The following is a 13409-nucleotide window of genomic DNA, read 5'->3' on the forward strand; positions in this document are numbered from 1 at the left end:
ATGCGTCTATACGCAAAGGTACCAAAGGGACAGGTAAAAGTGGTTTTCTCTTGGTCTTCTGGGGAAATAACGATCTGATTATAACCGGAATAGCCATCCAAGAAGCAATAGTGACTATGTCCAGCTAATCGCTCTAGCATTTGGTCAATAAAAGGAAGGGGAAAGTGATCCTTCCTTGTGACCTTGTTCAATTTCCTATAGTCAATACACACACGCCATCCCGTGGTCACTCGGGTTGGGATTAATTCATTATTATCATTCTGGACTACAATGATACCTGATTTCTTGGGGACAACCTGAACAGGGATGACCCACGTACTGTCTGAAATTGGGTAAATAATACCCGCATCTAACAACTTAATCACCTCTTTTCGAACTACCTCTTTCATGTTAGGGTTCAGTCGACGTTGCATCTCCCTAGAAGGTTTGGAGTCTTCCTCTAAATGAATCTGATGCATACACACAGTAGGACTTATACCCTTAATGTCTGTTATAGTCCACCCTAAAGCTTCCTTATTGTCTTGAAGTACATTTACTAGCCTACTTTCCTGATCACTATCCAAATTGGAAGCTACAATCACAGGTAAAGTCTCAGATGGTCCTAAAAACACATACTTTAGAGTATCGGGTAGTGGTTTAAGGTCCAACTTTGGGGGATCTTCTAAAGAAAGAATTAGGGTAGTCTCAGAAACTGGTAACGGTTAGAACCTAGATTTCCATCTATTAGTGTCTAACACAGGGGTAGAATCTAATAGAGCATTCACCTGTTCAATAATGTTATCGTCATCAAAATCTAAACCAAAATGGGATAGAAAACTTTCTAATGGGTCTTCAGACAAGATGTTTGGTAATGACTCCTGAACTAAGGCTTCTATCATGTTCATCTCCTTAACACATGTGCCATCTAGCTCATGAGGTTGCTTACTGACATTAAAAACGTTCATCTTCATAGTCATATTACCAAAAGATAAACTCATCACACCATTTCGACAGTTAATGATCGTATTAAACGTAGCTAAAAATGGGCAACCTAAAATCACAGGTATCTGGTTCTCTGGGTCAGGGACAGGTTGGGTATCTAGGACCACGAAATCCACTGGATAAATAAACTTGTCGACCTCAATAAGAATATCCTAGATAACACCTTGAGGGATTTTAACAGACCTATCAGCTAACTGCAGTGTCATCTGAGTAGGTTTCATTTCACCAAGTCCTAGCTGTAAGTATACATGGAATGGAAGTAAGTTCACACTGGCTCCTAAGTAAAGTAAAGCTTTTTCTACCCGGAAGTTACCTATTGTGCAAGCAATGGTAGGAGAACCTTGGTCTTTGTACTTTGGAGTTGTGGTGTTCTGAATGATTGAACTTACGTGACTAGCTAAAAAGGCTTTCTTATGGACGCTAAGTTTTCGCTTTCGCGTACACATATCCTTAAGGAACTTGGCATAAGCAGGAATTTGTCTAATTGCATCTAATAAGGGAAGGTTTATGGTAACTTGCTTAAAAACCTCCACTATGTCATTAAAGTTCGATTCCTTCTTTGTTGGTACTAATAGCTGACGAAATGGGGCTCTAGGACTAAAATCAGACCTTTCAGGAACCGAATTCACATCATCAGAAACTTTATCAGTCTCTTCAGCTATTGGTCCTGAGAGGGGTGAACTACACTATGTTCACTATCGGGCATGGTTACCTTATTGTCTACAACTCTACCACTTCTAAGGGTTCTAACAACATTCAATTGATTCGATGGTTTTGCATCTAATTCATGAACTCCTCTAGGGTTGGGTTGTGTTTGACTAGGAAACTTACATTTTTCTCTCAAAGAATCACTTATCAGACCAACCTGGGTTTTAACTCGAAAATAGCCTGACTATTTTCTTGTCCTATCCTGTTACTAGCTTGTAGACTCTGTTCTACGGATAACTGGAATTTTGCAGTTTGCTGAGTTAACAAGGAGAGAGATTCCTCGAAACTTAGGATTTTCTTATCTGACTGATTCTGAAACTGAGCTAGTCCTGAAGGATTCTTAGTATAGCCAAAACCTGGGGGAGCATTAGAATTACAAAACTGACCTTGACTTTGGCCTTTAGACCACGAAAGGTTCGGATGGTTTCTCCAACCAGGATTATAGGTTTCTGAATATGGGTCAATCTTTTGACGGTTATCAAATCTAATGTTATTATAAAGAGCATTGGCCTGATCTTCAATATTCTGGCCTTCCCAAAAAGGCTCCACTCTACCACCAGTCTGGCCCACTTCTAAGGCTTCTAACCTTTTTGCTATAACAGCAATTTTGGCATCTGATTCATAGTCTCCTTCTACCCTATTAACGTTTCATCTACTTAAAAGAATTGTTTTCTGGGGTGCCCTACTATTTTCCCATTGCTGGGTTTTTTCGGCGATTTCATTAAAATATTTCATCGCTGCATCAATAGTTTGGTTTTCAAATCCACCAGTGCATGGAGACTCAACCATGGTAGTTGTGGAATAATCTAAACCCTCATAAAGGATCTGAACTAGCCTAACCTTTTCTAAACCATGATGAGGACACTGGGATAATAAATCATTGAACCTTTCCAAATACCTATATAAAGATTCTCCCTCTTGTTGTGAAAATGTGCATATTTGCGTCCTAATAGACGATGTTTTGTGCCTAGGGAAAAACTTATTGAAAAGGGTAGATGTAAGTTGTTCATATGTCTCAATTGACTCGGAGTCCAAACTATAAAGCCACGACTTGGCCTTATCTTTCAGGGAAAATGGGAATAACCTAAGTTTCAAAGAATTATCATCTAAGCCTCTAATTCTTAGAGTACTACAAATTTCCTAAAAATCCCTAACATGGTAATAAAGGTTTTCATTTTCTTTCCCTAAAAAGATTGGGAGCATCTGTAAGGTCCCAGGTTTCAGTTCATAGGGTGCCTCCATTTCAGCTAACTTAATACACGAAGGACGGGTAGTCCTAGTTGGATTCAACAAAGCTTTCAAAGTTGCCATTTCTGGCGCTATCGGAGCAACAGGGATTCTCTCCTCAGTCAAAGGACGTTCAAAAACAGACTCTTCTAAAGTCGGAATTTCTAGATTAAGGTAATCGAGACGCTTCGAACTACTAAGTTTCTCTTTAACAAATCTACCTAGTGCGTCTCTTTTACGTTCAGGCATACAATAGAATTTTCTAAATTGGAAGGGTAAGCAAACACAGATCAAGGACGACTCAACCAAATCAAACCTATTGATTTCTAGAAAACAAAAAGCATGATGGCTCCACTTAGATTGTTTCTAGACCAGCTTCTAATCCTTCGAACGGGAATTCGTTACAATTTAAGCAAACCCCTCTGGAATCAATCCGAGTTAATGTAAGTTGAATAGAGGCGAGGGAAACTCGGTGGAGCTTTGATACCCAAGGACTCACCGGTATTACAAGGCGGCGCAGTCACGCATTCAACTTACAGAAACCTTCAAGAACTTCGAAGTATGCTTAAAAGAGTAACCAATATTTTTCGAATGACTTTCCTGTTAAGCTCGTTACCCTATCGGTCTCGTTCTAGTCAAAATTTTAGGCTTAGGTTCGCGTAGGTTACGTGTTCCTAAAGCGGGCAAGAAGAGAACGGTAATGAAATCCGAACCCTTATCTTGTATGGACAGGCCTTGCCCTTTACTAGAAAAATAAATGTCCGTATTCAGTCCTCAACATATATGCATACGAAGGAGTCCAGTAACTCGCTGACAGAGGATTCGCAAGTGTTTAGAATCTTACCTCCCGTTCCAGACGGGGGATGAATCGGTTGTAGTCGACTCGGGCCACTGACTCCGATGTCTAGTGTACGAACTCAAGGTGCAGAGACAATATCGTAATTTTCCTCATTCTCTGCAAACAGTTTATATTTAAAGTACCCTTCCGTAGGGTAATAAATAAAATAATGTCCGAAAGTCCCAAAGTCCAAAAGTCCAAAAAAATAAAGAAAAATTACAAAAATAATAAACCTAATACAGTTTTTTTTTTTTTAAAAAAAATAAAATAAACAAACCCTAAAATAAAACTGTCTTCTTTTCTGTTCTTTTTGCTTTAATCTTTAGCTCCAAGTCTTTATGAAATCACCAAACTCCTTGGCTCAATTTTCTTTATGATCCAGAACCTGTAGTCACAAGATAAATACTCAAAAACATAAAAAAGGACAAAAATAATAAAATAAAATAAATAAATCTAAAACCCTAAAAACAAGTCCGCGTCGGCGGTGCCAAAAATTGATGTAGTTTAGAAATAGTGGTAAAAGTGGTTCGATTCTCAGACTTGTGAAGGATATTAATTAGACTTAAATTCTAGTATTAAAATAGAAAACTCACTAAAAATTATAGCAAACTCAATCAAAGATGATATCAATACTAAAAGAAACACTAAGGCTAAGATTCCACTATTTTCCAAGTTCAAAGTGATTAAACCAATACTTATATTTATGCAATTTTCTCGTTTAATTTGATTCTAAAATATTGCATCAAAAGTAATAATTGTAAATACCAAGTATGAAGCATCAAAAGACTTAAAACTAAGCATACTCCATCAAAATATATCACAATCACTCAAATAAAAATCATATTCAATAATAGTTCAAGGCAAATAATCATATAATTATTGCAAATAAAAAGATAAAATAGAATATACCACTTTTTGTTGGAAAAATAGCTTCCTCTATCGCCTCAGCAATGGGGTTTAGCTCCTCATATTAATCATGATTTCAAAATATGTGTTTGTTGCTCAAAAGATGATTAAAAGAGTGAAAAGTAATAACACAAACTGTTTGCAACAGTGTATTGGTGTTGCAAAACAACTGTTACAATGGAACTGTTACAGAAAAACTGTTGCTTTGTCGTTGATTTTAAGACCCTAGAATACGACTGCCCTGCACAGCTTGATGTTCTTCAGCTGTTAAACACACTGTTTTGCGACTGTTTCCCGTGCGTCAATGTTCTTCGCGTTGTTCCTCTTCAGCAGCAGCAGCAGCAGAAACAGAGTTTGGTAAAGCTCTGATTTCTTCTTCTCTGGCTCTCCTTAGGTTCCCGAACTCTCGACACCTCTTCTATATGACCCAAGACATCTATTTATATCAAAAATACGGATTAAATCTCTCCCACATCTTCCAAAATATCTTTCCTTCTCTTCACGACCAAGTTGCGGCAATTTCTTGTTTTAAAATTTTTACGCGTTTCTGAGCTTTCCTTTTTATTCTAAACTCTTCCTTAGATAGATACAAATCTTTAGGAAGGTTTACAGCACTTTAATCTCTCTAAAATTCCCTAAAACAGGTCACACATGTGACTTTCCATATTTTCTGTTGTGATAAAAATCCATCGATTAAACCCAATCTAATCGATTTAAACACCCATATCAGATTCCTAGACCCATGAGGAGTCTATCCTATGAAAATCAGAGGTTTAATCGACCTCAAACTCCTCTAAATAACGATTGCCAAAACTTTTCTTCACTGCACCTATTTTCTCGCCAAAACCTGGTTTTTGAAATGTTGAAGATGGTTGCCCCTTATCCAGAGTAGGGGTGCGATTAGTAGATGCCTGTAAATGGGAGACCCCTTAGTAATTAGGTTACCCCTTATCCAAAGTGAGAGTCCGAAGAGCAAATGTCCGCCGGGTGCTTTCCCACAACTTTTCGAGCCAATTTTTTCCAAAAATGTTTATTGGCCAAAAATACCTACAAATAAATAGAACACCATAATAAGTACAAAAATGAGCCCTAACAATATATAGAATCGAGACAAATCGGACACAAAAATGTGTCTATCAACTGCCTACTAGCACATCAAACATATGTAGTGGCCTCGGGAAACCCGATAGCTTAATTTTACGCAACCACTATCCCGTCCGGCGAATGGCTCGCTGGTCAGTACAACTCTTTGAGTTCTCCCTCCAACCAGAAAAATCCAAGGGGATCCGAGGTCAAGCCATCGCATACTTGTTGGCAGCCTTCCTAGGGTGTGCAACAACTCCTTTCCACGAAGACATCCCCGTGGCAGCAGAATCCAAGTCGTGGTTACTTTACTTCGATGGTTCGTCACACGGGGACAAAGGAGGTTCCGGGGTTGTTCTGATCACCCCGGATGACGAATTAATATCCAAAGATTTCAAACTCGGCTTCCCATGTACAAATAACGCTGCTGAGTATGAAGCTTTCCTTTTGGGGTTGAAGTTCGCCAAGGACCTTGGATCTCAAGACATTGAAGTTAAAGGAGACTCTCATCTTCTAATACAGCAAATGTTAGGAGAATTTAGCGTTAAAGAGCCGACATTGAATGCATACAGAGACAAATCCCAGAGATTAATCGGGGAATTCGAGAGTGTGTCACTTGCCTACACGGGCAGAACAACTAATAAACATGCTGATGCCTTGGCCACTTTAGCATCTAGTTTGCAGATGATAAATGTGAGTGAAGAAACCATCACGGTGGTAAAAAAAACACAATCCCATCAACTTGGTTTGAGGACGGGGACGATTGGCGACGTCCAATTCTAAAGGACCTTAAGCAGCAACCTGAGGATCGGCAGTTTCCGTGGAAGACTTTGAGCAAATACAAAATAATAGATGGGAGATTATACTTTATTACCACCGGGGGGATCCTATGCAGGTCCGTAGGCAGCATGGAAGCAAAAAAATTATTACACCAAATTCATGAACGTACTTGCGGTCTTGGACTCGAAATACCCCTGCAGAGAAGGATCCAACGGGATGGTTTTCATTGGCCAGATATGGTACAACAAGCTCAAACCTTGCAAGACAATTGTGAAGCTTGTCAAGGAGCCCCGGTACATGGGAAAGCCTTCATTATTGATGGGGAAGACTGGCGTACCCCATACATCGAGTATCTGACTGAAGGGACTCTTCCATATGATAAAAAAGCTGCCAAGAAGCTGGAAAAGAGAGCCCCTAAATTCTTCGTCATAGATGGGGAACTCTTTCGCCGATGCTTTAATAAAAAAACGCTAAAATGTGTGGATCAAGCAAATGCCACTCGCATCATGGAAATAAGTCATGACGGGGAACACCAAGGAAAGGCAAGACTTTTCACTCAAATCCACGATGCAGGGTATTACTGGCCAACAATGGAAAGTGACATCACTGAATATGTGGAAAAGTGTGAGCAATTCCAAATCCATGGGAATTTAATCCATGCACCACATACCATGCTCCAGGACACTTGTACTCCATGTCCCTTTCACAGTTGGGGGCTAGACATCATCGGACCAATCAACCCTAAATCATCTAAACAACACGAATACATCATCACTGCCACGGAATATTTCACAAAATGGGTTGAGGCTATACCGCTAAAGGGAACTACCGGAGAAGTGATCTCGGCCTTTATCAAAGAACACATAGTATGTCGTTTCGGAATTCCTATGTACATCATTTCCGACAATGGTACACCCTTTGTCAATAGCGATGTAACAAAGCTCTTGAGAGCCTTCTGAATTAAGCAAAAGGTATCAACCCCCTATTATCCACAGGGTAATGGGAAAGTGGAATCTACTAATAAATCTTTGATCATAATATTAAGCAGAAGCCTTTATGAAAACAAAAGAGCATGGCATGAAGAACTCCCACTTGCCCTAATGGTATACCGAATTGCCAAGCGAACATCCACAGGGTCTTCACCATACAACTTGGTATACGGGGAAGATGTTATCATACCTGCTGTAGTAATAATAGCCTCGACACGAATCGTTCCCTTGACATGATTGACGAACGGTGGGATATTGCCGAAAACAAGAACAAGTAATATCGTGAGCGACAAGCAAGATTCTACAACCAACATGTCAAAGAAAGACACTTCGAAAAAGGGGAACTTGTAATTTCCGTATCCCCACATGTCCAAAGAGAAGGCAGTACTGGCAAATTTTCCCCAAACTGGGAAGGACCATTCTGCATACGCAAAGTCGGGGGATCTGGATACTACAAACTCGAACATGCCGATGGCACCGAGATTAAAGGCAAACGCAACTCCAAAATCAATGGGACCTGGCTAAAAAAGTTCTATGCATAAATAAACTATAGTCCAAGTTTCTTAAACTCAAGGGAAATGCCCACTGCTACCCTTTTTTTTTTGAGTGAAACAATGCATCCTCTACTACTCTACATCTTTCTCTACTTCAGCATATCCTGACTCGTCAATTTAGATTGACGCAACCACATACTCGGTAGAAAACACTACAAAAAAAGGCACTGGGAGTGAACCCCGGACATGCCAAACACGGTATTTCTCCGCATAATCTAAACTTCTAATAAGGAATTTATTTCCTTCATATTCTATGCTTAACCATGTATCTATACAGAGTAATCACGGGCAATACACGTCCTCCAAAATTTAACCGGAATGGGAAGAGACCCTACCTCAGGAACTTCCCAACAAAAAGAGGGGGAGGGAGAAACCCCTCCTGACACACCATTACTAGATTCATTCACACACCATTGATTGAACATGAACAAACTCGACCCTACCCCGGAAATCCCCGCCGTTACATAGGGAGCTCACCCTCCAAACCAAAAAAAAGGGGGGAGGGGGAGGAATGAACTCATAAAACATGGCAAGAAACATGAAAACCAAATGGTTACATCCATGACATTGACAAACAGAGCAACACATAAAACAATAAAGAAACAAATTATAGTCTTACATCAGAAGCAAGAAAATAAAAAATAAACTAATCAAGGAAGTTGTACATCCAAAACAAGAAAATGAAATTCTAAAACAAACTATCAAAGAAGGCGACGGATCTCCTCTCGTGCCCGCGCCAGAGCAATGGCGACTGTGTCCTTACCACGAGCGTCGAAAGTATACGAAAGAATGTTATCAAACGTTTTCTCTGATAATAGAGCTAGTACACGAAAAATAGAGGAGGCAGCAGGAGACCTTCATCCCGAGCTTCATCCATCAGACGCTCCGGGTTTGCTATGAGAACATCCCAATGAGCATGGAAAGTGGTGAGCTGGTTAAAAACAATGGGAAGAACTCGGGAATGGTGTTCAAGACGAACTATTTCCAAGACCAGGCGGACACGAGACATTAAAAAAAGAAAAATTGATTAAGACTTAGAAAGAAAAGAAAGATAATTAAACTCCCTTTTATAGATGGGTAATTAATTATAGTCATTAATGAATTCAACTGCCACTCATCTGAAACGCAAGATAAGAAGAAGAAAAAGGGAAAAGAGAAAACAGCAAAGGGAAAGCACGAGCGAGACGCCCACGGCTAAACTGCACGATGATGGGCGATAGCTTGATCAACCTCTGCCAAGAAAGAGCGAGCCTCATCCAAGGAACGACGTGCCCTTACGCACTCAGTATCCATATCCACCAACAATTGATAAGTACGACCTAGCGCTTCCAGGGAAACCTTTGCCTGAACAGCCATTTCATGCTTTTTCGATTGTTCCACCCACTCGGACCAAAGACGAGCATGCACTGCCCGAAGATGGGTCACTAATCAATCTACTTCTCGAACTAATGATAAACGACGAGCCTCCTTGGCAGAGTCTCCTCTAATCACCAAGACAGGTGTCGACCCAAGGAATACAGAATGACCTTCCCGGTGATGCGCCATCACGACCACGGAAAATCCCAGAAAGAAAAAGAAAAAAGAGTTGGGGAGAAGGAAAAATAGCAAGACAATTGTCAAGACAGGTACTTATACTAACAGAGGAGAGCGCTTGAAACGAGTCATAAAGAGGATCAACACAAAAGAAAGAAAGACGCGTGGAAGACGGGAGGAAACATTGGGACAAGGAATTATGAGAGAAACAAGGATCATGACTGACAGGGGGCTTCAGTAAAAGTAGAGAGCCTCAGGCTTGGAGTTGCAATTAATTGGGGGCTTCACGAAAAGAGGAATCAAAAGGAGACATTGTTCTGAGCATGAGTTAATGACTGACCGCCGAGTCTACAAGCCTCGAAAATACAGTCAGGATGCTAATGTAAACATGGGAATTTAACTAATAGCCGGGGACGATAATGGGGCTTTGGTTATGAGCCAAAGCCACCACTGCCAAGACCGGAGTCGCCATGTGCGCTGGCGGGTTGCCCCAAGGCAGGCTGCCCTGAAGATAATAACCGATGGGCGCCCAAATAGTCCCACATGTGATAGTACATGTGTACGGCTAATAATGGAAGACTTCCTAGAAAAGGTATTAAGGTACACTGTACGGTATCCACATGTGGGGCTTTGCCTATAAAAGCAAGGAATTCTCCTAAAAAGAGTAGAGTTCTCCAGATAATTGTATTGTGTATTGGGATTAGTCTCCACATTACCCAAAGATAATTTAAGGGTGTTTACAACAATCCAACTGACTTCTGTCCACTCTCCATGTAAACAACTCCAGCGAGCTTCCGGGGCGAACTCCTAAAATGCCATCATTCCCTGCCATCATTTCCTGTCCAGGTAAACATCTTCCTCCACTACCCATGGCACCGGAGCTTCTATAATTCTTCTTCAGTTGATTGCAAACAAATCAGTCAGCTCAAAATGGTACCATTTTCCAGCTTGCTTTCATCATTACAACTGAGCTTTATACACAGCCATCGAATCGATGGCACATGCAGAAACCAACAATCACCAAACTCAGTTCAGTTCTCTCTGAGCCCCAACTCCACATTCTTCTTGTCCCTATACTTCACACTACGAGCTCATACGACCATGTTGACAACTGCAGCCATAAAAATCCCCATGGAAACATTCAGCCAATTCTCAGACGATAACTTCACTTTCTCCATCTTTTCTTCTAACTTCTCAGCTGCTAAGCTCCGTACATCCCCACGATCATTGTTGCCAAACTGTTGGGTAAATAGGACTCGTTTTAAAGAATGAGAATAATCACATCACTAACAATAGCAGCATCTCAGTTATTCGTCTCAGCACCTTCCTTTTTACTGTCAAACCATCACGATAACCACTAGTCTTCATTCACGTGCAATTAAGCCATGCAAAACGATTCGAATCAGCCAATATATTTCTCAACCAACACCACTTGTTCTGATGCCGTGAACGTTTCACCCATAAAATGTGATTGAAATATAGCCACGTCCCTTCTCTTGCTTACCCCCTAGTGGGCTTTCAAATGATCATACGAAGGCAGTTCTTTGTTGTCTTGAACCCTCTGACCTTGTGGTGCTTTATGTAGTGCCACTACCATGTGAACCATAGCGAGTCGCAACCAACTCAATCGGCTCCTTCTATTAATTTGAGCCGCAAACGCCATAATAGCTTTTATTTAGGCATTTATTTCTCCAATGATCGGAATCGCTTGTACTTTCTACAAAAGCACTAAAAATAGTGTTGTTCGCCAAAATATCGAGTCCTTACTAATATAAATATGGGTATAAAATGTAGCACTAATGTGCTTATCAACACCCCCACACTTATATTTTGTTAGTCCTAGAGCAAAACAAAAAATATATCCGCTAAACAGCTGGATAAAGAGTGACGTCTGCTAAACAGCGAGTCGAATCCACTAAACAATGGATAGAGATGTCTGCTAAACAGTTAGACAGAAAGACCCGTTAAACGGCTGATCTTTTTTTTTAATTGTAGACCCGCTAAACAGCTGGTCATAGAAATGAAAATCTGAAAAAAGAATGAAAAAGACCCGCTAAACAGCTGGTCATAGAAAATACTCTAAAAATAATAATTTTGATTTTTTTTTTGTTTTTGTAGACCATCTAAACAGCTGGTCATATCTTTCAAAAAAAAAAATCAATCAAAATTCCTAATGAAAATGCCACTCCCGCACACTTAAACATTACATTGTCCTCAATGTAATTGAGTCATCCAACGTAGAAATTAAGATGGGAAATTCATAAGATGCAATATGCAAAAAGTAAACAAACAAAAGTAAAATATAGAGTAAAGGGAACAAATCTGATGGATTGACTCCCACGAAGCGAAAGGTATTTGTCTCCCTATTTGGAAGTAGCACGTGCTCAAGGGAGGTGATGTTAGTACCCCAAAGTAAGCTGCCAATCATATATATATAGTCTGAAAAGTTGGGGATCAATCCAACGAATCCGGTCAACTGAAAATATGCACCTGCAAACATTATAATCATCCAAAAATATATGTGAATCCATTCCCCTTATAAAATAATCTTTAGTAATCGATCCATGCATTGTCGGGATATGTAAATCATTCACACAAAGAGGTATAAACTGTTCAATAGCTTCTTGTTGAGGTGTGTGCCCTAAATCAGGCTCTAAATCAGCGGAAATAACATCCACGGATATTGGTTCAAATTCAACAAAATGAGACACACGAACAGATGTTATCTCAAATTCACTTTCTGAACAATGGCTCAATGGAGCAATAATATCATGACTCATAAACACATTCTCATCCACAAAAGTTTCATTATTAATATCATCAAGATGAAAACAATCAGACCCTAATAGGTCGGATATTGGGTTATGGGTCAAAGTCAGAGCTTTCTCGACTGATGTAACTAGTCGAAACTCGGATAGATCTAGAGGTTCTAGTTTGGGCTTCCATTTATTAGTGTCTAGCAGCGGTGTGGACTCTAACAAAGCATTGACTTCACAAATAACACTATCATCATGAAAATCATACCCAAAATGAGCTAAGCAAACCTCTAATGGATCTTCCGAGTGGCTCTTGTGAAAGCTTTGCGAGTGCATGTTTTCGCCTCTAGCACTTCAGACTAAGGTACCTGGAAAATATTCAAACAAATTGCGTAAAAAGAACTAAAAAAATATAAAATAAAAATAAATTATGTACATAAAAATAATAATAATAAAATAAAATAAACTATGTACAAGATATAATCAGAGAGTATTATGCAACCACTCCCCGGCAACGGCGCCAAAAACTTGATAGGCTCAAAAACCTACAATAAAATACTGCAAGTGCATGGTGTCTAACTAGTAGAACAATGGCAAGTACAGGTCGTTCCCACAATGAGTGTGAAAATACTACTATCAACTAATACCAAGAATTAACTAATCAATAAGATGATGTTTAACGATTTTTCAGATGTTCTAGACAAAATATAATAATAAATAATCGTAACACAATAAGTAATGGGTTATTAAGGTTTTTTGATTTCCGCCAATTCAATTGTATAATTTTTACTAATCACTATTTATTACTCAAGACAAATTTCGAAATCAATCTCATGTCTCGGAAGAATGGTATGTTAAATTCTAAAATATAGTTTCTCCGCTGTAATTTCCTTCGCTTCATGGGCAGTGATTCTAAAGCATTACCTATCAATCCTAAAGCATATCACGTCAAAGGACTTAACCCAAGTACGAAATATCAATTCAAAAGCATAAATAATCAAGAAAATCACTTAAACGATTAAACACCAAGATATATAAGGAAAAATTACTAATC

General features: G+C 39.5%; 1 protein-coding gene and 1 pseudogene across 1 annotated transcript; both read left to right on the forward strand.

Annotated features, from left to right (window-relative positions):
- The first annotated feature begins 2536 nt into the window (after positions 1–2536).
- On the forward strand, positions 2537–2636 carry LOC113276763 (annotated as a pseudogene).
- Positions 2637–5884: 3248 nt separating this feature from the next.
- Positions 5885–7482, forward strand: LOC113272768. The gene is made up of 2 exons (XM_026522565.1): positions 5885–6436; positions 6724–7482. Exons 1-2 carry the CDS (start codon positions 5885–5887, stop codon positions 7480–7482), a joined length of 1311 nt encoding a protein of 436 aa, XP_026378350.1.
- Positions 7483–13409: the final 5927 nt, after the last annotated feature.

This window comes from Papaver somniferum, chromosome 4 (assembly GCF_003573695.1).
Source record: "Papaver somniferum cultivar HN1 chromosome 4, ASM357369v1, whole genome shotgun sequence".
Classification (NCBI taxonomy): Eukaryota; Viridiplantae; Streptophyta; class Magnoliopsida; order Ranunculales; family Papaveraceae; genus Papaver; species Papaver somniferum.

Bases quoted from the DNA above. Each gene is read 5' to 3' on its own strand.
- LOC113272768 (XM_026522565.1), top strand. From the start codon at position 5,885: ATGGCTCGCTGGTCAGTACAACTCTTTGAGTTCTCCCTCCAACCAGAA. The intron at 6,437-6,723 runs GTGAGTGAAGAA...ATACCCCTGCAG, and splicing joins CTAGTTTGCAGATGATAAAT to AGAAGGATCCAACGGGATGG.